The sequence below is a fragment of the Corvus brachyrhynchos genome, unplaced genomic scaffold, assembly GCF_000691975.1.
Source record: "Corvus brachyrhynchos isolate BGI_N302 unplaced genomic scaffold, ASM69197v1 scaffold166, whole genome shotgun sequence".
Classification (NCBI taxonomy): Eukaryota; Metazoa; Chordata; class Aves; order Passeriformes; family Corvidae; genus Corvus; species Corvus brachyrhynchos.
The window spans coordinates 474822-498417 of record NW_008239671.1 but is presented as its reverse complement, the minus strand read 5'-3'; the positions used below and the strand labels follow the sequence as shown (position 1 = coordinate 498417).

General features: G+C 39.9%; 1 protein-coding gene across 1 annotated transcript in view; it reads right to left on the bottom strand.

Moving 5' to 3' along the window:
* Positions 1-23596, bottom strand: part of CUNH20orf194 (chromosome unknown C20orf194 homolog) — a 62796-nt gene that overhangs the window by 23830 nt on the left and 15370 nt on the right. The window contains exons 6-22 of the mRNA XM_017742391.1: positions 22742-22848; positions 20259-20336; positions 19065-19163; positions 18190-18245; positions 17062-17197; positions 15462-15543; positions 14785-14821; positions 12071-12158; positions 11585-11661; positions 11259-11303; positions 10764-10809; positions 10341-10452; positions 9796-9866; positions 9012-9062; positions 8153-8240; positions 5360-5463; positions 2411-2557 (exon numbers count right to left, since the gene is read on the bottom strand). Coding sequence (XP_017597880.1) covers positions 2411-2557; positions 5360-5463; positions 8153-8240; positions 9012-9062; positions 9796-9866; positions 10341-10452; positions 10764-10809; positions 11259-11303; positions 11585-11661; positions 12071-12158; positions 14785-14821; positions 15462-15543; positions 17062-17197; positions 18190-18245; positions 19065-19163; positions 20259-20336; positions 22742-22848 — 1424 coding nt within the window. The remainder of the gene's footprint in view (positions 1-2410; positions 2558-5359; positions 5464-8152; positions 8241-9011; positions 9063-9795; positions 9867-10340; positions 10453-10763; positions 10810-11258; positions 11304-11584; positions 11662-12070; positions 12159-14784; positions 14822-15461; positions 15544-17061; positions 17198-18189; positions 18246-19064; positions 19164-20258; positions 20337-22741; positions 22849-23596) is intronic.

Below are 23596 nucleotides of genomic sequence, written 5' to 3'. Positions count from 1 at the left end.
TTGTTGGAGCAACCTGGGGTAGTGGAAGGTTCCCTGCCCATGGCAGGGGGTTGGAATGAGATGTGCCTTTAGGTCTCTTCCAACCCAAACTATTTAAGAATTCAATCCACAGATCAGATTTTGTAACCTTTTCTTTGGCTAGACTGGAACTGCTTTAGGAATTTACTGAAATGGCCTCGTTTTTCCCTGATAAAAATGTAGGTGTTTATAGCCCAAATGCCCTACAGCAGGAACTGAATTAATCCAAGTCTCTTTGAAGCACTACTGTAATTTTCATGAGGTGAGATTGCAGCAATCATTACTCAAAATTTAAGAAAAACTCTACTCCTTCCCAAAAGAAAAGGAAACCCTTCGTTTCTCTAGGGAATGTTTTGGCTCACATCCTATTGCTCCAGCCAAGACACATTAATCTGAATGGCACTGTGAACCTAGAAATCAGATTCAGATGAATCACAAAGTCCTGTCAGTGTTTGGTATTTCCCTTCTTTTCAGAAGTAAAGGCAACAGCCATTGTTGTTTCTCACAATAACTGTCTGCAAGACAAAACAACTGGGGGGGACACGACTGCTTTCCATTAAAAACTCAGCATCCAAAACACAAGGGTAGGAGATAAAAACCATCAAAATAAAATATATTTTTGATATTAACAAAGGCAATATTGCTCATGCAGAAGGATCCACACAACTGAAGAAATAACCACTTCAAAACACACAGAAAGGACTCAAAGAAATGCCTGGAAGGGATGGAAAAAAGGAATGGTCAAGGGGAAATTGTGTTTTGTAGGAGTCAAAGGGTTGGGAATAAAGTGAAAACATAGGTCAGGCTAAGAAGTGGAAATACATCCTTTTTGTACAACTTAATGAAAGTTTGAAAAAGAGCTGCTATGGCATTGAAGAAAAAAAAAAAATGAGACAAATCAACACATCCCAAAGTCTAAACAAATCCTCCTCCTGTACCCATTAGAGTGAAGATGTGGAAGGCATCACCCCATCCTCACAGGGTCTGCACACCAGATTTCAGCTCTGTGGGATCAACATCTCAGTTTTTACTAAACCCAGATCTGGGTAAGAGGGCAGCTGCCATTCCCTATTTCCAGGAGGCTTGGAATAATCAAAGCATAGGTGCAGTGAGCGAGGTATCAAGTCAGATAATTTAGAAGAGTAGAAGTAGCACCTAAATTTTAGTGAATCTTTGTAACCTGTGAGGCACACAGACTTTTAGAAAGAACTCTGGAGGGAATCAATAAATACCTGAAGGTAAACACTGACAAAACACAGTAATGTATTTCCATGGCTTACACAACCACATACACTCAATTTGCTGAAGAGTTTTGTTCATGAGAGAACATCCTGAAGTCAAAAGATTTGTTTTATCTACTTGAGCAAAGCAACTGGTGTGGTGCCAGATGAGAAACTTAAACTGCCCTAACTGAACCTCAGTGTGGAACTGTTCAGCAAAAAAAAAAAAATTAAATCAAAGGAGGACAGGAATAAATAGCCCTGAGAAAAAGCAGCAGAGGAAACAAATACCCTCATCTCAGATACTTGGATATCTACAGCCAAAAACCAGATCAAAAGAAAAGCATTGCAACTATCAGAAGAAAAAAGAACTTTTTACAGGCATAGATGAAAAAGGATCTGGTTTTCTTTTATTAGGCCAAATAAAGCAGAAAGAACAGGTCTGACATTTGTGAGTATCTCAAGGATGTGTTCTGGTAGAGAAAAGAAAAATAAAACAGATATAAAAGTAGAATTAATAAAATAGGCTGAAAATTCAAATACAAACAAACAACAGATTCCCAACCATTCACAGAGTGGAACAGTGGGAGGAATTTAAACACTTAAGATAAAAGGAGGAGGCATTTTATGGTACCATTAATACAGCCATTGGGGACTACTCACTGAGCTAGGTGGTCTTTTCCAACCCAGTGTGATGAGCACATCCTAAAACCCTTGTGAAGTCCTAAAATCTCCAGGCTCATTTCCTCAAAAGCACTATTGTTATAAAGTTTGCTTTATTAAAAGCCTCTGGAGCACAATGCACGAAGCCAATCTACTTAGGGAATAATACAATGCCATATGGGATACTTAAAAACTTTAACTCCACTTCCCTAAGGATCACGATCCAAATGTGTCTGACCACAAAAACACACAATGGAACCTCTGCCACTCTGTACAATCCCTGTAGCCAATTACACACCAGGGCTACAAAGAAATGCAGCTCAGAAAAGGAGCTTTTAGAGCCCTCGCTGCCTTCAGAAGGCAAAGTGAAAGCACATGGGGAGCATTAAATTCAACAAGCACCACCATCACTGGAAATTCATACAGAAATTCAAGTTTCTCACACATCTTTCAACACACAGAGCAATTATGTGGTTTTTCCCGACCAAACTTTTTTTTTTTTACTTTACCTGTGAATAAAAAGCTTTATAAATCTTTCTTTTGGGGAAAAGTGCAATCATCAGGAAATTGTTCTGGGTATGGAATTCAACAGGTAGATGAGGAAGCAGGGAACTTTTGAAGTCTATGAAGAGTGCGGCAACAACACTGTTGGAATCCTGGAAAAGGAAGAAACAGGACAAGTTGTAATTAACATTTTCTACTTTGCAAGGCACAGGGGTGGAGCAGGAGGAGTGGAGCACCCCTCAGTTTCTACTCTGCAGCTACTGGAGATACCACAAGCTTAAAATAAAGGATTTGAGATTGATCTAAGCACCTACGTTTTGTCCTGAAAACAAAAGCTTGCATTTTAATATCTTCCCTTGTTCCCACCAAAATCTAGACCCTTCCTCTGCTACTGCTTCAAACAACAAACTCTTCATCTACACCCACATCTCCAACACAGACACAACACGAAAAATGAATTAAATGCCAGCTAAAAAGGTGACAAGGATGGCAAGGTGCTCTTGCAAAACTCTTTGTACCATGCTCTGGGGTTTCTGACCTGAAAGGAACTGTTCTGCAACAAGACACGAGTCTAAGGCCTGTAATTTAAAGTGCAGGTCCCATGCATGTTGAAAGTGTCCCGTTTCTCTCAGATTCTTTCCTGAGCACAAATTCTAACAAATTTCTTTCTTTTTCACCTGAACTGTCTTTACCAACAGGAGGCTGAAGCCCTCAGGTTGTGTTTCCCTCAGGAGCACTGAACTCAGGCTGTCCAATTTTCATTCTAAGCAAACACAGATTTGTTTTCATTGGGTTGTTTTTTAGTTTGTTTTGGGTTTTTTCCCAGAATGGTGGGAAATGCCCCATCCTTGGAAGGGTCCAAGGCCAGGCTGGATGGGGCTTGGTGCAACCTGAGAGAGTGAAAGCTGCCCCTGCACACAGCTGGGGGTGGAACAAGATGAGTTTTAAGGTCCTTTCCAACCCAAACCGTTCCATGATTCTGGATTATCAGGCGTTTATGTGCATCTCTGAAGGACTCTGAAGTGCTTTATGTTCCAGCTTTGACTTGTAACTCTTTTCATACCCAAGTTTGACAAAATCAGAACAATTCAGAAGCATGAAACATTTCTGGGAAATCTGAATTCAATTATTTAGGGCTCAAATCAGAATTTTAGTGGCATCCACTTCACTTTCAATAGAAATGGGCAAAGAACTCACTGTACTCATTCTTGAGAAGAAAAAGCTCAAGTTGGGGAACTGTTACATAAGAATTGGGATCAACTCTGAGACATTTGCAAACAGAATCCCTCTGCTTTGCTGACTGAGGGATTAATTATAAAAATAATCCTCTCCAAGTCACTGAGGTTACTGAAGAACATACAAAATATTCTCCTAAGACAGAACAATTTCTTTTAAGAGAAAATGGCTTTTGGAACAGAACCCACAGATCCTGGATTCTGCAGGATGGCTCAGAGATTTCCTGAGAAGTGACTCCAAGGCCAACTCATCCATGCTGCAGTCAGCATGAGAAGCATCCAACAAATCTGCTCCTGGAAAACATTTTGGGCTCCACAAATTTAAAAAAGCTGAAAAGCAGCAGCAATAATCCCCACAGACACGAAGTTGAAAGGAGCCAGCTCCCAAGTTTTACAAGATGTTAATGTCATTGTGAAATCTAAATATTGCTTGGTAGTATTTGTTCACTTGATGAATGGCCAGAATCTCCCCTGCCCTCCACGTCCATGAGCCCCAGGGACTTCAGGAGCTCAGGAGCAGCTCAGTTCCTCACAGCACAGGAGTCTGCACCACGTACTAGAGCAAAAGTGTAAATATTTTCAAGTGAAAAAGAATACCACCTCACAGGCATCGTGAGAAAGCTGCTGAACACTGCACATCACTTCGAGGCTTGGTATCTTTTATTTTAATCTGAGCATTAAATTACCCTTTTTCTTTTCCATCCATATTGCTGCAATAACTTTTGCAAAGAGCAACCAACAATTACCCTGCTTCTCCTGTCACTTCTTAACAGTTCAAACCCTCCACCCTTGTATTCTGCCAAGTCAGTAGAACAATAATACACTCCCTGTCAAGGCTTAGCTTCACACAAAAATCTGGCATCAGTTCAAGAATGATGGCCAGGTCCCAAAAATAGCAACTTCTATGAAAGTGAGTGTCTTGACTCAAACAATAAAAGGAAGGTCAGTGTTAAAATAGCTTCTTAAACTACCAAGGGGCAATCAATATGATGTCCAAGAAAAGGCAGCTAAGGTAAGAGTCTCTGAGCTGCTGTGTTTTCATCTCAATTGAATCACACATTTTTATTGTATTTTCCTGGTTTCCTGTATTGTGTGATGAAATCACCCAGCACAATGTTGCAGGAGGCCACTGAACAAATGGGGAATACTGTACCTGAACAAAAGGGAAACTAAAGGAAACTGATTTTTTTTTTCCAGTGTTTAGGAAACAGTAACCAACACAAATAATCTCTTTTCCACCCTGAAGAAGTGATGGTTAACTCAGTGTCTCTGCCTTGAGGAGGAGAGAGCTGAGCTGCCATCATTAACCTTTCAATTCCCACTGAGCCTGAACACTGCTCCGGTGGCAAAGTCATAGATTCCAATATATTTTTAATAAAAGGCAGCATTTTCACCCTCCAAACACCCTAGGACTTCACCATACCTTGACTGTTCTCTATCCATCACTTCACACTGTGAGATGTTTGAGGAATGTTTTTAATAAAAAGCAGTTTTCACACTATTAACACCACATTGCTAACTTCCAATACAAAATTCTCTCCTCCTTACTCACTAATTTTAGTTAATCAACACCAAAAGTGCTGAGATTTGCATCAGTTATTACAGTTGTACAGACACTTAAAACTGAAGCTGAAATCTAAATTTTGTACCAGAACTCAACAGAATTATTGTTAAAAATTGATAAAAACTTATGACAGTAGGAACAGAAAAAATACTCACCCCATCATAGAGAGAAATGGAACTCATGTGGTTCTTGGAAATGGAAATGCTGCCGTGGTGGGGATCAAAGAAGAGAATGCCATCGGAAAAGAAATACAATTTGCCTAGAATTTGAAGGAAAAGGGATTCTATGAGGTATAAATCAACATTTCAGCTTCTCATGATGACTGTCTCTTCTTCCTGAGGAAGAAATCTATTTTCTTGCAGGGTTTTGTTGTATTTAACAAGGAGTAAATTTGATTTGGGACAGTATTTAGTGAGCACAACCAAGGGCAGGAAGCATGACTACGACTGCATTTGACTTCCTCTGACCCCACAAAACCACTTACCATAAATATTCTGAGGCACATTTTTAAATTTAAAAGCAAAAAAATTCCATCCTGTCAAATTTCAAACTTCCAGAAATGCAAAATTGACAATACAAGACCTTGAGTAAAGATTGCATCCAAAATACTTGAAAATGTAAACATTGTAACAAACTGAACAGTATAAAAATGTTTGAGTGGAAAATTGAAGCATTGTCTAATTTAGTTTAAATTTTTAAAAATTAACATAAAATTTACCTTTTAAATTAATATTTAACTTAACACTTAAATTTCAAATGTAACAGTGTTTAACTGATCCATTTAACCATTACAACAATGTTTAACTTGTCCACTTAAACATTATAACATTTACATTTTGGTTCTTAACAAACCTGCATGAAAGAAAGCAGCTGAAAAAAAGAGAAGCAGCAAGGCTGGGTGATATCATGGAAAAAGAAAATTCCACTGAAGTGGAATAGAAACTGGTATCAGCAAAGAGCTGATTTCTGACAGGCACAAGAAAGAAAATGCCCAGAGAGCTGGACCTCTGCTACCAGTGCTGGACCAGGCACTAAAAGCAAGATCACATTCCATACTGGGAAGTTTATGAGTCAAGGGAAAGGTTCAATATTTTCTGTAAGGAAAAAAAAAAAACAAAGGAATGAAAATATCCAGCTAAAACTGCCTGCACAGGTAGCACAAACAGTGCTGGGAGGAAATAATACAGAAACAAAGATGCTTTACTCTTGAAATGGCAACTTGGAATAAAATCTTCAAAAATTGTTCAGTATTAAGGCTTTGTTTTAATAAAAATGGCTTTAAGCTGAAGGAGAGCAGGGTTAGATGAGATACTGAGAAGGATTTTCTGGCTGTGAGAGTGCTGAGGCCCTGGCAGAGACTGCCCAGAGAAGCTGTGGCTGCCCCTGGATCCCTGGAATTGTCCAAGGCCAGGCTGGATGGGGCTTGGAGCAACCTGGCATCATCCCATGGCAGGGAGTGGGACGGGATGGGATGATCCTTAAACTATTCCATGATTCCATTCACCTTTTGCACCTCACAATGCCTGACTACAAGGCTGCAGCCTCAGCAGAGCCCAGATTTGAGCACAACAAACTGGGGAACAAGATCAACTTCACAGACACCTGACATGTAAGAAAATCTCACCCTCCTTGCAGTGTTTCATAATGGCCCTTCCACCAGCTACTTGTAACTCTCCAGCCCAAGAGTTAGCAAAACACTGAACTCCACAAACCTCCCAAAAAAAGGAAAAAAAAAGGAAAAAGTAAATTGCTCTTTTGGGGCACACAGAGCCAGTTTTAACAAAGCCCAAAAAAAAATCCAGCATTCTCCAGTTATTTACTGAGTGAACAAGTGCCCACAGCACTGCATTGCAAAAGAGCTGAATATCACAGTCTGCATTAACCTCTTCTCTTTGAAATCTGATCAGTTAGAGCAAAAGCAGCTTCCCTTATGTGAGGGTTGCTGTTTAATTGCCTTGCACATCATTATTTATCCTCGACACCACAGGGCAAAGACAATAAAGCCGAAGGTTCTCCTCTAAACTCTGTCAGCACCAAGCACTTAATGTCAGATAATTCATTACCTTCTGCTGCACATCAGCACTGTGACAGCAACACCTTCTCTGTACATCAGAATATAAAAGTATTGTGCCTTATAAAGTATCTATTGATTCAAGGCCCGAGGGAGAGAGGGAAATCCAACAGTGCCATTAAATTGCCTTCAGTCTTATTCCTGGGATATTCATGTTATTTAAGTTCTTGAAGCAAAAGGCACCAAAAGAAGAGGAATAATCCAAGACTGCTGCCAGTGATCTTGTGCCAAAAAGCTGTAACTGGGTTGGATCTGAGAAGGACCAAGACCAGGCATTTTTCTGTAACACAGTGAGCACCTGTGCTGACAAGCTCTGAATTCCTGAGAGAAAATGACAATGGAAGAAAACTGGAACGAATCAGCTCCAGAAGCAGGCTTTGATAGGAATATTTGCCTTCTCCCCCTGAGCTGGGAGCCCATGGCACTTCTGCAACGCCCAATCTTTCCAACCCCACGTTCGTATAGATGCAGAAAAGGCAGAAAACATCTGGCACCTCATCTTCATCTGTCAAGGACAGGAAGAGCCAGTCTGTGCATGTTCTGAAGGTGAGCTATGGAGAAAAGCCACCTCCCAGGTCTGCAAAGCCTCAGTGACCATGATTTAACATTGCCATGTCCGCCCAAAGCCTGCAGCTCAGCAGAAATCCTCCTTCCAGGACCAAGAGTTTCAGGCAGAGGTTGGGGACAAAACAACCAGACATGGAATTTAACACAAGAGACTTGTAAAAGCAAATTGAAACCTTAAGATGATGGCATAGTTTGGCTCACCAGAGTGTGAATCCCAAATCCTGTCTCTCTCTCTCTGTTTAAAAACTAAAACAGAAAAGACCAAACAAAAAAAAACAAGCAAAAAAAAACCAAACCAACTACATCTCACCTTCTGCAGGCACGGCCTGTGGATTGCTGGAACAGACATACACTCCATCACCCCCAGTGAGTAAAGTGCCCAGGAAAGATTTGTCTTCCTAAACAGGAAAAAAACAACAGCAACATCACAGACTGGATCAAGGACTAATCCAGGCAGGAACATTTTCTCCTGCTTTTGCTCCAAGAGAAAATACTTTATTTTCAAACAGCATCTGTCAGAACTTTGAAAGAGTTTTATCCCGCGCAAGAGGAGAATTTTTAAAAGCCTTCCCCCCATTTTGGTTTTGCCAGCAGCTATGAAGTTACAAGTTCTTGTCACAACCACAAGGCTGAGCTTTTTGTTTTTAGTTTGTCAATCCACTGAGCTAAAAGTATATTACATGAAAATAAATCTACTTATAATGAACATTCCTGGGAACCACAAATTACACCACAAATGTGAAACTCATGTGATCTAATGTGTTCCCAAATTCCAAACTCTTTTTTTTCCCTAGTGCTTAAAGTGTTTTCCTTTAGACATTAGCATGCTAATTAAGTTAAAAGAAAGTTGCATCGAGTTTTGGGGGCTTTTGGAAACATACGAGCTCCATGAGTAATGTTTAGTGAGACTTCCATGAAATCATGGTTTTATTAGAACTCTTTTTGCTCTTGGGTTTTGTGATTCTTTGAAATAAAGGAACCCTCAAACTTTTACATACAATATATTATTTTGTATGTCAAAGTTTGAAAAAGGCAGGGCAGAACAGGCAAGTCTTGTAGAAGAGAAGTAACACACGAAAATAAAGGAGGGTTTGGTAGGAGCTCAAGTTTTTCAAATACTGCTTCAGCAAAGTGTAACTTCTTAAGTTTAAAAAAATATTTCATTTTACCTTCAATACTTCTTGTGCCTTTTCAGACAGTTTCACATCACTGTCTTCAACCTGCAGCCAGAAACAGCTTCCATTTGAATGGTGATTTATATAAATAAAGGAAGGCTAACGTTAAATAAAAAGCACTAAAGGCGTTTTGAGGCAAACAAGAACCTCAGGTACCACAGACAGAAAAAGCCCTGAGCCCAGAGTGCTTTAAAGACAGTTTTGTGTTCTTAACACTCTGTTACCATGGGACCAGAATAATTTCTTGCACTACATCCTCCTCATTAAATTGTTTTATAGACTTAAATAATATTATATAGACAGAAAGTGTATCCCATCCAGTCCTATCTTTTATTACTGTTCCAGCATGCACTGCCAAAGAGCAATGCCCAGCTTTGTTACAAGCTTTGGAATTCTCCCTCTAAACTGTGTAGTGTGTTAGAGCCCTGCAATCAGACCTTGCTTGCTTTTGGGGTGATCTAAAGTGCCCCACAATAAACAGAATTTTCAAAGGTCAAACTGTGCACTTCAAAAACACCCAGACTTTCAAACAGCTAAAAACCTGACATGGTGAAAATGAAATAATTTAAAACTTGTGCTATGGATGGAACCAGCTTGTTTCCACTTAGTTTTTCACTTATTCCCCTATTTAAAAAATCAGAATATGTGAATATTACAGCATTCTGTTCCAATGCCCAAGGTCCATATTTTCCCCCAGACATCCCCACTCCCACAGCAAGTTCTGCTTTGTGGATGTGTGCGTGGATGAGCTGAGCTGAGGCTGTGTGCCCTCACTCACCAGCCAGGAAGCAAATCTCGGGATAGCTGCGGTCAGGATAACGTGCCTGGAGTCTGGACTGATGCTGCCATCTGCAGGGAAGCCACGGGAAGCAAAGCAGTGGAATCAGGGAATTATTAAGGTTGGAAAAGACCTCCAAGGTCACTAAATCCAACCTTTGACCTCATATCACCATGGCCACTAAACTAATAGCACCCATATAGTTCAGAATGTCCAGTGAGTTACTTTTAAGACTTGAAGTTTCTTTAGTAAATCTGAAAATCTTGTTATTTTAAGGATTTCTGAGCGTTTAAATGAAGCTTTCACAGCAGATTAACTCCCAGTCCTCTTGTGCTCTGACACACCCAGAGCTGGCTACAAAGTTCCAAAGAAATCCTGATTTATTCTGGTCTTTCTAGGGCTTCTTCCTTTGCTCTTCTCCCCACTAAAAGGGTTCCAAACCCAGCCAGGTAACAGCAAAAACATCCATTGGAATTCCTCTGCCTTTCCCATCACAGCAAAGCCAGCAGAAGGACAAGAGTGGTGGCAGAATTTAAAACACTCACCTTTTTCTTTGACCTGTATCTGTGATGTCAGAAAGGACTCCGAAAACACAACGGATCCCAAGCATCCTCTTCCCGTGAGCAGGTCTGGAATGTCAAACACCATCATAGATGCCTGCAGCAATCCAGCAGTTGGAGGGAAAGGGAAGAGAAAGCAGAATTTGAAATATTTCAATTGAAACAGTAAAATCTGTATTTTTCAAACATCCTAAACCACCATTCCTATATCATGGTGAAAACCCAAGAGCATCAATCTGTGGTAATGTTTTATTCTGAATTCTGACTTCTCGTTAAATTTGTTCCAGCATCTGAAATCTCTCTCATCTCTCCTCTTACACTTATATTCCCATAAAAATCTCAGCATGCCCCACAAAAACAGGCACTTGAGCTCTATTTTCTAATTAAATAAATACTATTATAACTTACCGTTTTGATCAAACTCAGACTATCCTCGTTATCTAATGGAGTAATTCTAGAACAACAATGACAATTAAATATTTAAATGTTAGATCATTCTTCTGTGACTCCCCAGCAGCCAAAAATACTGTTTCATTTTAAAATACACTCTTATTTGTGCAGGTCATTTCAGTCAATTAGTGTGGGGATTAAATAAGCACAAATTTGTGATATCTACTAAGTTAAAAGCATTTTTAAAATGAAACTCTTAACGAGCTCATGCTGCTTCTACTCATTAACAGTTAATAAAATTAGTCTGCCCAACTGCTTTTTATTCCTTTTAATGTTTTTAAGATTCCACAGAATTACAGATATGAAATCACTGAACTATCTCATACTCAAAAGCATTTAGCACATCTCATATGAAATAATCAACCACGAGGTTTCCAAGAAGAGAAAAATTAATTTATTACTGTATGAGAAGCACTAATTAATAACAAGAAGTTGTAAGACAGTGATACAAACCTGCCATGGTTGTTCACAGCCTGAATTTGAAAAGCGATTTTGGAGCTGTAGAACAGAAATTGTAAAGGTGAGATGTGTGGTTTGTACTTTTAAATGTAAAAAATAAGCAGGAATAGACTTAAAGGAAAATAAGTGATTAAGAAAGCAGGAAAATGGAATAATTATAATGATTTTTAAAGTCTGAATGCATTATGAAGTCTTGGAATTTGGCAGCCAGGCAAGTTCAGTTTAAAATTAATATTTCTCAGTTTATAATGAATATTTTTTCCCCCAAAGAAACCAATCCAATGGGACAATGAGCAATCAGTAACTATGGAAATACACACCGTAAAGCAGATTTCAGCTGTGCTAAGCCAACGGTGTCTAACACAGACAGGAGCACCTGCTCTGCCACCTCCTTTGCCTGAAAAAAGGAAATAAAGAATAAAATACCTTTTTCCCATCCTTCCAAATCCCAGCAGCTCCAGAAGCACCCATGACATCAACAAGAGACACTAAACAGTAACACACTGATGCACCAGGCTAAAATTTGTTCTTTCACAGATCTCATTTTCCTTACTATGAGGTCAGGAAAATTCACGAGAAGCTGGAAAAACCAACTGGAGATGGGTAAAATTAAGGCACACTCTGAAATCTCTCTTTTTTCTTAAACAGAATTCAGAGACTGGTTGGAGGCCACGGTACGAACTCGACTCATGTCATAACATTGGAATTATTTTGGTTTTCATTTTGGTTTGCACGTAAATCTCATACTGCAAGCAATCCAAATCAACAATTACAGAGAGAGAACAATTACAGGGGGCTTCATTTACCTTGGATTCAGTGGAAGTTTTAGCATAGCACTCAATGCCAGCAAGCACAGCCTCTACAACAGCAGAATATATTTGCGACAACAGCGTACTGAAGAGAAATACAAACACAACATTTACTGGACAGGTAGAGTTTTCTTCCTCCTCTCTTTAAAGGAGCAGTTTTTTCCTCTCATTGCACAACTCCCTTAATAACAAGGAAGGGGTCCTTGGTGAAATAAGTGGAGAAGTAGCTTTACAGTTAAGCTTCTTGTGTAAGAAAATTCAATTAGAGCAAGGAAATTGCTCAAATTACAGGATATTTTGGGAAAATACCTCTTGACACAAATGTATCCGGTGCTTTTGTTAGTCAAGAATAAAAAATATGTTTTACTGTTGACTTTTGCTGCAGTTGGGTTTAGAACCACATCCTAAATCCAGGGCCTGGAGTGCCAGGACATGGGGAATGGCTGCACATTGACAGAGAGCAGGGATAGATGGGATATTGGGAAGGAATTGTTCCCTGTGAAGGTTGTGAAGCCCTGGAATGGATTTCCCAGAGAAGCTGTGGCTGCCCCTGGATCCCTGGAGGTGTCCAAGGCCAGGCTGGATGGGGCTTGGAGCAGCCTGGGATAGTGGAAGGTGTCCCTGCCCATGGATGAGGGTGGAATGAGATGATCTTTAAAGATCTCTTCCAACCCAAACCATTCCACAATTCCATGAAATCTCAAACTCAGCTTAGTCCAATTCCCTTCTTAAAAGGGGACTGAAAAAATTGTACAGAAGCAAACCAAAGTCAGGCGAAGCCAGGAATGACTTTCAGTTATTTTATAGCTCCAGAACCACTGGGAAAAACCCACATGTGCCCAACCAAGCAACATCAGCCTCTGTTTTCTTGCTAAATTATAACAAAAAGATGAGCAGATCAACAAAATTACTGCTTCCCTAAATTTTAAGTCCTCTCATTTACTCCTCTGCCACTGCCAATATTGAGGGAGGGAAGAGGGGGCAGGAAAGAGAAGGATACAGCATTTAAGCCATATGCAAAGCATTCCTGAAGGACGGAAAAAAAGCATCTGAAGATCCCAGATGTGGAGGAGCCTCAAAATGCACCAAAGCTTGTCTTTGATCATCCCCAACAGCAGCAAGTGATTTTAAAATTCAGCCTTCTCCCTGCTTTTTCAGGTTTCTTGATTGCAATTTCCTGTGCTTTCATATGCACTTAGCATGTTTTCACTGCACCCAGTAAAGGAATGTAATTCCTTTATATTCTAATTCTTCCAGACTTTGTAACCATTCCTATTTTCCCTCAAATTCACCTATATATTTGTAGGAAAACACCTCAGTGAGGTGTCCTTTACCTTACTCTTCTTCCCACTTTAACATTTTAAAGCTAGGGGTGCAAAATGTAAAACAACATAGTTGCTTTTGAAGCATTTTCTTAAAAAAAACAGAATCACAAAATTCACCCCAGTTTATCCTTCAATTTACAGAGTTGGTTTATGCACTCCAGCCAATCAATACAGCCAAACTTGGACTGAATGGTGTTCATGAAATACTTTTATTTAATTTTTTATAAAATATTGACACCTGTAAGAACCAGTTACAGGACTCAATGCAAACTAAGCCAAAAATCATGAGTTCAGGTTTGTCAGAAAAGCCAATTATGCTGCTGTTGTTGAAATTAGATTATTTGAACCAATACAGGGATGCTTCCAAGAAAATTATATTCTTTTAAAATTACTGCCTTTATCAACCCCTGCTTTCTTCAGAGCTTCTCTACTCACCTTGATTAAAAATGTACTTAGTACAAACGATTTTTGAAGAAGGACAAGAAGTGTTTGAGGAGAACATACAGGCAAGAAAAAAAACCTGCTGGAGTTCAGTTGTCTATGAAAAAAGGGGAAATCTGCTGCTCAGTGCAGTTACTCTGTTTTTATGTCTCACAATTACCAAGAGCCAACAGTATTTAGTGTGAGAGTACTGACACATCTTTAATATCTTGCTACCAGGTCACACAGCTTTGCAGAAGCAAAGACAGGCTCCTAAAATGATCCCAACTGACAAGGTGGACAAAATCTCTAAGGAAAGGTCTGGTTTATCAAGAGAGAGAGCAGGACCAAAGCAGATTATCTACTCTGTTCTCAGCTGGACAGGGATCTACAACAAGCAGAGGAAGTGGAAATCAACATGGATAAACAAAGTCTGATTTTGAGAAGGTTAAAATGAGCAGAAGCTTTGCAGCCTCCCAACTAAAAAAAACTAACTTTGATCTAACTTTAACACAGTGAATTTCTTCACAAGTTTTGAGTGTTCCCTGTTGGCATTCTCACTAAGCATCATAAATTTTACACATTGTTCATGAAACTGGTCTAAAAATTACTTTTCCTTCTATCTGTGCAAGATGCTACAGTGCGAGATACTTTTCCCCTTGGTATATATGAAGTATCTTGTAAAATATTTAAGTAACTGTTAAGATTATTACTTTTTTTACTACAATTTGAGCAAAATTTACTATTATTTCCTTTCCTACTCTGCTGCTGCCACACTAACAACTCCTAACTGCACCCACTGAAACTCTCCACGAGCATTTTGCCTTTGAAACCCTGTCCCAGGCACATTATTCTGAATAAAAATGTGTCTGCAAATGCCAACAGCCACTAAAAGCAGGTTTCACCTACTGCCACGAGGTAGAAAGAGAGAAGAGTAAGGAATAACATAAAAAGTTGGCAGCTTACACTTGGTCAGTTTGCTTGTGCATCTCATTGTCATTTCCTGTATTAATAAAAAAAAGGTTTGGTTTAACCACTTTAAGAACATTTCTGCTGCACATCTTACATGAAACGTATCCAGTATTTTATGTTACTAGGACAAACACAGGCTGTAATTCCAATCCTCCAACTGTCTTCCCTTCAGCTTTTCTGAGCTCAGTATGATTTCAAGATAACCCTAAGGACTGACTTTATCTATGGACTCTTCCAGCCATTTGAAATACCTAAGAAAATGGTTTTTAAAAATTTTACATGGCTTGTTTTTATTTGGGAATACAGCTATTGTAACTCATTATACTGGGCCCAAACCAGAGGATAAAAGATAAGAGTGAAAGAATTTTCTCTATCTTTTTAGAAGTCCTCAGTTACTTGACAACTACCCATTTGAATTACTCTGGTTTTGGAGACTGTTTTTTATAAACCCATATGGAACATGGACTTAAATATTTGCTTAGTACTTAAAAAAGGGTCTGCACTCTCAGATCTGACCGATTTTACCCACAAAATCTGCTATGATTTCATGCACTGGCTACAGAATCTACCACTCTGTGGCCTGATGCTCATAAAGGAAGCAAAGCTTTAATTGCTACAAATTTTCATGGAATCAGAGGTAATAACTTCCTTGGTATGTTTAATGTACTTACCCAGGAAAGGAATGTGAGTGGCTCCAAAAAAATAGGTCCTTGAACAAGCCAGAGGTCCCTTTGGAGATACACACTGCACTACCTAGCAGTCAGTATTAATGAGATACAAAAAGCCATCAGTAAAACAAATTGGTGCAATAATTAACAATTAACTACATTCCCCTTAAGTCTTCTAAGCACTGACAGACTACAGAAGTTTACAACACAGACGGAACTGGATTGTGAAAAAGCAACTTACGTTTTCAAAGGTCTATTTCACTTTTGACTTGACCTGAATGGTTGAAAGACTTTGGAAAGGAGATGAGCTCTGACTTGTGTTTTCAATTTCCTATGTCAACTGCTCTTTTCATGAAGAGGAAAGTGTGTCAGGTTCCCATAACTATGCTGGCACTTGGTCTTATTTACTATTTTCATGACACCCTATTAAAACAGTATCACCTGTACCTGTAAATAAACCACCTTTTTAAAAACAGCATCAGAATCTGAGGACAACAGATGGAGCAAGTACATCAGAATAACACTGTACTTGCACTTTCAAAGGTATCAAATGGTATCTTATTGTTAACAAGGGAAGAAAAGACAGAACTGAAAGTGTTTTTACAGAAATAGGGTTAGAGCAGCAAATGGAGGATGAGAGTTCACCAGGATGCAAAAACATTCCTTTCTCAGGCTCTGGACACATGATTTGTGCCCAGAACTCCCACATCCATCCATCCCTGAGGCAGCTCCACATGAAATGTTGACAAGCTCATGAACTCATGGCCTCACTCATGCGCTCACTCCACCAAGACCTGCGCTCAGCCACATCCACCTGCTCAGGGCTCACACCGCTGCCACTCCCAGAGCCCCTGGAGGCAGCAGGGAGCTCTCTCCACACTCTACCTCTCTCCTCCTTCGCTGCCAGTTGCCTTCTGGAGCCACCCAGGCCCTCCAGCCAGAGGATCCCAATTCCCTGGGGTCGCTTGCCCAGGCACGGCCCCTGCGCCGCAGTGCAACGAGCCACGGACCTCAGCAAATGTTTAACAACCAAGCTTTCACTTGGAAATGGAAACAAGTTAATCTTTACAACTTCATCAGAACAGTCCTGGAACTATGAAAGACTTTTCAGAGTTTCATCAACAGCTGCTGAGCACACACTGGAATTTGGATATACGTCAGGATCCCAGGTTTATTCATAAAGGTATTATCAAAAAAAAGAGTCTTTTCGTTTTCTTTTTTAAGAAATGGCTAAACAAATGTGATTAAAATAAAATCTGTGTGTCACAGTAAGTGTATCATAGATTTTCACTTTGTGGCCAGGACACAGATCCTCACAAACAGCATTTCTCTCTCCCCCACCCACTTACAGCACCAGTTGTCTTTTTACAGAGAATAAATTATTTTAACTCATTCAGCAGTCCCCTGATTAAGAATCCAGTATGGTTTAACATGGAAAGAGAAAGAAAAAGCAAATTTGTTCCTTAAACTGATGGATTGCTAAGCTGCTTTATGTTAAGAAGAATGAAATATTTAACTTATGGAAGATAACCACAAAAAATATACGAAGAAAAAGAGCATCTACAATGCTTTAAAATCTCAGATAACTTCTCCAGAGGCTTACCATATGCTTGGCAGTGCTTCCACCAAGGCCAGTGTTTCGAACCAGATGTCCTTCAGATGGAAAATTAAAGTTCCCAGAGTTCAAGTTTTCCTTCGTGGAGTGGCTGCCAAACAGGACAAAGGGCTGCCGGCTCGGGCTTAGGAGGAGAGAGGGAATCACCACCAAAACATCACAGGAAGTTTACAAACAACAAGTGAAATCAAAGCTTTCAAGTGTAATGGACTAACTGCTGAATTTCTCACTACAGGAGTGGGATCAAAAAAAATTACTAAAGCTGCACAAAACTTCCCACTGAAAGGACCAAACTCCAAAGAAAAAACCCACTTGCATTAAAAAGATGATCAATTCTTTAAAATACAATAACATATCTCAAGGCTGTTCCCCAATGCTCTTGGAAGATTCTTTTATCTTAAACTGCCTTGAAAAGCTGCTTAGTTTAAAATTCACCATCTTGAAAAACCCTGAAAAGACTGTGTTGGAAACAAACAAAACTATTTTGGGTTCAGTTCTGGCTTTGGGCCCAAGACTCAGCTGGAGAGGTCAAGGATTTTCTTTTCATTATTGCAACGCAAACAACAGAGGATGCTGCCAGCAACGAAGGGCATTGAATTCCACTGGTTTGTTCCACATACTGAAGAATGTGCAGAGAGATTCAAGAAGATAAACAAACCTCAATTTAGCTCAAAACAGCACAACGTGGATTTTGCAACACAACCTTCAGCTAAACAACAGCTTTCAGTTAAAACTCTGCCATAGAGGATGGTTTGGGTTGGAAGGGACCTTAAAGATCATCTCAGTCCACCCCCTGCCATGGGCAGGGACACCTTCCGCTATCCCAGCTTGCTCCAAGCCCTGTCCAACCCAGCTGGGGTTTCCAGGGATGGAACAGGAAAGGAACTGATCATAATGCACAAAATTTCATGATATATGTAAGAACTACAGCATTAAATCCTGTGAAAATTCAGCTTATCCTTCCAGGAACTGCCTTTGCATGGGGCTTTTTTCCAGTACGAAATGGGATATATTGAGATGATCCCACAAGGAATTTTAAGCATTATGGCATCAGGGATATGGAAATAAAATATTGAGGAACTATTGACACCCCAGGGAATAATGGGTAATAATTACCTGTTATCTGTTATATGGCTTGAGATCATGCCATGGCTGAAATAACTTCTGAAGGGCTGTGAAGAATTGAAAAAAAAAAATTTATTAAGAAGCACATGAAGGGAAGTGTGAAATATCCTATCATTAAGAAAAAACCTGAATTGTCCTTCTCAAAGAAAACTCCTGAACCCTCAAAAATACTTCCAACCTCCACAAACAAACATAAACACCACTAAGTCTCTCATATTTTAAATCACTGAATGGTTTAGGTTGGGAGGGACCTTAAGCCCATTTAGTTCCAACCCCCTTCCATGGGCAGGGACACCTTCCACGATCCCAGAGGAAGTAAAAAAATGCTTTAAAAAAGCATTAAAATGCTTCAAAATGCATCCAAAAGCAACAAAATGCTTCAAAATGCATCCAGAAAAGCATCAAAATGCTTCAAAATGCATCAAAAAAGCAACAAAATGCTTCAAAAGCAACAGCCACCCCCAGAAATCCTGTGCTATTTTCTCCCATGCTCTGTGCTCCCCTCAGTTATGTTCGAGGCTTGATATGTGCAAATTCAACTGGTTAAGCCCTGCACATACCAGATTCCATCCAAATGAAAGTTAATCTACCTACAAATATCTCTTGTGCATATATAAATCACCTAAATTGAATTATCAGCAAGCAAACACTTGCCTGAATTACTCCAGCAGTCCTAAGCCATCATACCATGGATTTTTAAGGTGGGTGGTGACTTAAAAAAAACCCCTAACCATGCATTTTTACTCCTCAAACATGAAGGGTGAGATGGGATAGGGGAAAAAAAAAAAAACCAAAATAATGCTGAGTAATTATTCCTTCTGCATGGATAACAGCAGGATTTTCGAGGATTGCTGAAGCAGGCCTACCTCCCCCGCCTGAGATTCTGAAAGTTCCAGAATGAAGGGAATTTCAGTGTCAAAATTAGCAAAAAAGTTGGTCCACTGGTGTTCAAAAATCATTAAATCCTAGAAGGAAAACATTTGACATTACTTCCCAAGGCAAGTGTTAAGAGAAGAGAAAGGAAGGCAAAGGTGACATTTCATTGGAATACAGACTGCCCAATGAAACAATAAACTCAAGAAAATAAATATGTTTTAAAAGATAAGGACATTCTGCTGGCTTTCAGGGTGTCTTTTTGTGGGTGTGTGGTTTATGTTTATTTTTTTCAGAAAATTTAAATCAATTTAACAACAACTTTCAGGATGAAAACTTCGAATTATGATAAATAGGTCTGCTCAGAGTAGACTTAACAGGTGTAGGGTAAATCCCAAACATTAATCTCACTTCCACACAGAGAGGGAGAGGTGAAATATCAGAGAGCGATTACTTAGACTGAGAGCCTCATAAAAACTTTATGATATTTTAATTTTCCTTACAGCAGTTGATTAAACAACCAAATTGGTGTGAACTACTAATATTTTATTAATAAAGAATAATTCCTGGTGAATTTGCTACATATTAAATTGCTGTCAAGCTAAAATATTAATATATACTACTAATTATAACATATATATATACTGTTAAATTATAAATACTATTATTTATACAATGCTTTCTCCTCTAGCACTGAGACCAGAGCATGGCATTAATGTGAGAATCCCTTCCCACTGTTTGTATTTCCCAAAGCATCAGGGCAGCCACTGAGTGTCACTGTTCCCCACTTAAAGGGGTTACAAAGCATCCCAAAAAGTGCTTTTTTTCTCCTGGAAGAATGGCTGTGTGTTAAAGGGGATTTTTTTAACCCTCCTAGCTGCAAAAGGAGGATTAACACACAAAAACACAGCAACTTCGTGTACTTTGTACATGGTTTAATGACACGAAGAAAAACTTCCAGGAGAATTTCACACAAACTAAGAAATTCAAGGAAACCAAGACAAGTTATTTTGGTGTTTTGCTGAGTTCTTGGTAGATTTAAGGAATGGAAGGAGACCCTGCAAGCAACAGCAGGCAGAGCCTGTAGATTGAGTCCATAAACTTAATTAAACCAAACAAAATCACAACACTTTTACTCTGTGGTTACACCAAGCAGGAGCTGATGCAGAACATTTCACCTGCATTACCTCAAAGAGCAAATCCTCCAAGGACACAGGATCCATTTTGCTGTAGGTCTTCCACAAGTCAACACTGACATCCATTAACTGAAAGAGATTTTAAACATTTCTGTGAAAAACACCACGAAGAAGGCCACAGATTCAGGTTTAAGCTGCACTGAGGCAGCCTTTAACACACTGCCCTGTCTAACAGTGCTTCTTAACTCTGATTCCACAAATATTTTTACCCTGTTACAAAAGAACTGACCAGATCCAAGTGCAGAGACTCATCTCCTCCACTGAGGGTTTGAACTCTGTGCAAATCTTTCTTTGCATCCTCCAAACAAATCATTTCACAAAGTTTTTCAGTTTAATAGCAAAGAGCAGCATGAGCTGGTGCAGGCAGAAGGGCAAGATGAGTTTTCTGAGCTAAGACAGCCAAGAAGCAGATTCCAGGGTTACTCATCCTGAGCACCAGCCAGTTCTTACTCCAAGCTGATGTCAATTTAGGCTAAGACAGTTTAACTTTGCAATACTTTCTTCCAAGTAGTAGGATGATGCATATGAGAGTGATATTTAAAAATATATTCTTAAGGGATGCTTGCATCTGAATGATTTCTGCATTTACAGGGTTCTCCACCACTCACTCAGTTAAAAATGCAACACTGGCTGGAATTTTCTTAACCCACTGCTTTAGAGTTATTCCAGGTACTCGTGTAATCAGGTAGGTTAATAATGATTTCCAGAGCTCACTTCCATCCAGCTATCAGTAAATTCTCTGTATTACAGCATCTTGAGCAACTCTGACTTCTGCAGTAAGAGAGCAACTGCCTTTAAAAAACTGGGAAAAACCCTAAATTATCATCCTTCAATTATATTCAAATCTTAGAGAACACACACCAGAGGAAAAATCTCAGAGGGAAAGTCTGAGCTAAAAATGCAGCTAAAAACTCCCCTTTTAATAATGGCAGAAGTATTAATTCATAGATTATTTACAGTGATCCCAAATGCACTTCCCTCCCAGACTGGCTTCCTCCCCCATGAGTGACACAGAGCAGCTGCCTGACAGAGAACCACACAAACACTCACGTAAGAAGTTAAGAATGTCACTTCCCACTTGAAATCCCCTCATGATTTTCAAGGAGGAAGCAAGCAAGAACTCCAGCTGGAGCTGGCTGGACTGCCAGAGCCAACGTGATTGCTCTTAAAAAAGGAGTCCAAGAATTTTCCCTGCTCCTTTTTAAGTATTCAGGAGTGCCTGGAGACAGGATCAACTCCCTGGATCACACAGGAGAGGTTCTGTCTGTGCCACAGTGTCTCAACATTTTTTCAGAGCCTCCACAGATTTATGAAATGAACTGGGGTAATTAAAGGGCAATTAAAGACCCAAACAGCTCCTGAATTGCCGGTCAAATTTTCATTGACTCATTTCAGACATCAAGAAGGACTATTGATTGTTCTCCCCAAAGGTGCTCATCTGTTTGCACTCTGTATTTAATGATTTGGCCAGGTTCACACCACAAGGTGTTACAGGACCAGTGATGGAATGAAAAAAAAGCCTGAAGAAAGGAACCAGTGGAAAGAGAACAGTGCTCAGAAACTGAACATGAACTCACAGAACAGATTTCTGAGCAAGCATGTACAATTCTAGATATGATGAGACTTTAACAATGGCACTATTAGTTCTCTGGGGGTTTTCCAGCTATCAGGAGTCAGACAAAAGCCCACTGTGGCTGTAAAAATGGAAGAGTGATAAGAAAAATGGGACATCTGCATTGCTGTGGCAGAGGTTCAAAAAATGAAATCAAAGAAGCTTTAAACAAGTACAGAAATGCAAAACTGTCATCTGAAAATGCTGTTCAGAGCATAATTAATAAATGGGCAAATCAATGACAGAAGCTGCTCAGAGTGGAACAGCAAATCATTATCAAATATAGGAGCAAATAAATCCTGACTGATGCCCTATTCAGCAGAGTATGATGACCCATGAATATAAAATGTCAGTGAGAGAAGGAGATGCATCTCTTCAGTCAAAACCAGTGACCCAAGAAATACAGTCACTTCTTATTTCCTGAGCTCATCTCAGGGTGTTTGTGACTAACCAGCTCCTCCTGCTCTGCTCTTGAAGATCTATAAACCCCTCTAAAAAATTAGGGGTAAAAAAAAAAAAAATCCATGTAGGGGTAAAAACATTGGTTATTGGTAGAGAAGGCTCTAGAACAAAAGGAAAGAAGTTCTAAATCACGGCAGAGGCCTGGGGAGAATGTCCAAATAATGGTTTATCCAGGACAAAGTGCTGTGTAGCTCAAAACAGAATCTCAGCAACACCATGGGGTCTCCATCCTGGCACAGTTAAAACTCAGTTTTACAAGATCCCCAAAAACTTTATCCAATTTAGCAGCTCACTCGAGCAATGAGTCAGGACTAGATCATCTCAAAAAGTACTTTCCAAACAAAATAACTTCATGAGTAACTTCTGCTTCGGAAAGCAAACGAGAAAGGAAAACACTCACTTCGTATTTCATGGTGAAGAAGCCGTCGCCGCCGATGCCCTCCAGCGCAAAGGCCTGGACGATCGGCCACTTCTCCACGATGAACATGTCAAATATCTGCAGGTGGCCTGCAAAGCAAGCACAGCAACATTCCCTCACAAATCCTGGCACTTCAGTCAAATATCTGCAGGTGGCCTGCAAAGCGAGCACAGCAACATTCCCTCCCAAATCCTGGCACTTCAGCTCTCTCTGAGGTCTAAAGATTCACAGAGGGTCTCATTTATCCCATCTTTGTACAACTGAAAATCTTTAAGTGAAAAACATTTTTTGTGTAGATGGCAGCTTTTAGAAGCTCCTCTACACCCCAAATTTTGTCCCTTTTTCTCAGGATATTCCACATCTCCTTGCAAGCTTCATTACAAGCTGATTAACAAAGCTGCCTATTAAAATTCAAGATAATAAACAGGGAGCTTTGCTTACTCCAGTTCCTCAAATACTTGGCCTTAAGTAAATACTGTCAACATCCCAGAATCCCAGACCGGTTTGGGTGGGAAGGGACCTTAAAGCCCATCCCATTCCACCCCCCTGCCACAGGCAGGGACACCTTGCACTTTTCCAGGTTGCTCCGAGCCCTATCCAACCTGGCCTGGGACACTTCCAGGGACCCACAGCTTCTCTGGGCACCGTGTGCCATGGCCTCACCATCCTCACAGGGAGGAATTTCTTCCATCATCCCCATTTAATCAGAATTTTAAGTTGGGGGAGAGGAAAACTCTTCCTCTTGGCACTCCCTGGTGTAGCTGCAAACCATCTGAAGTGTTGTTATCAGCCTCAAGCTACACAACTTCTTCTCATCCTTCCTAACACAGAACCCGT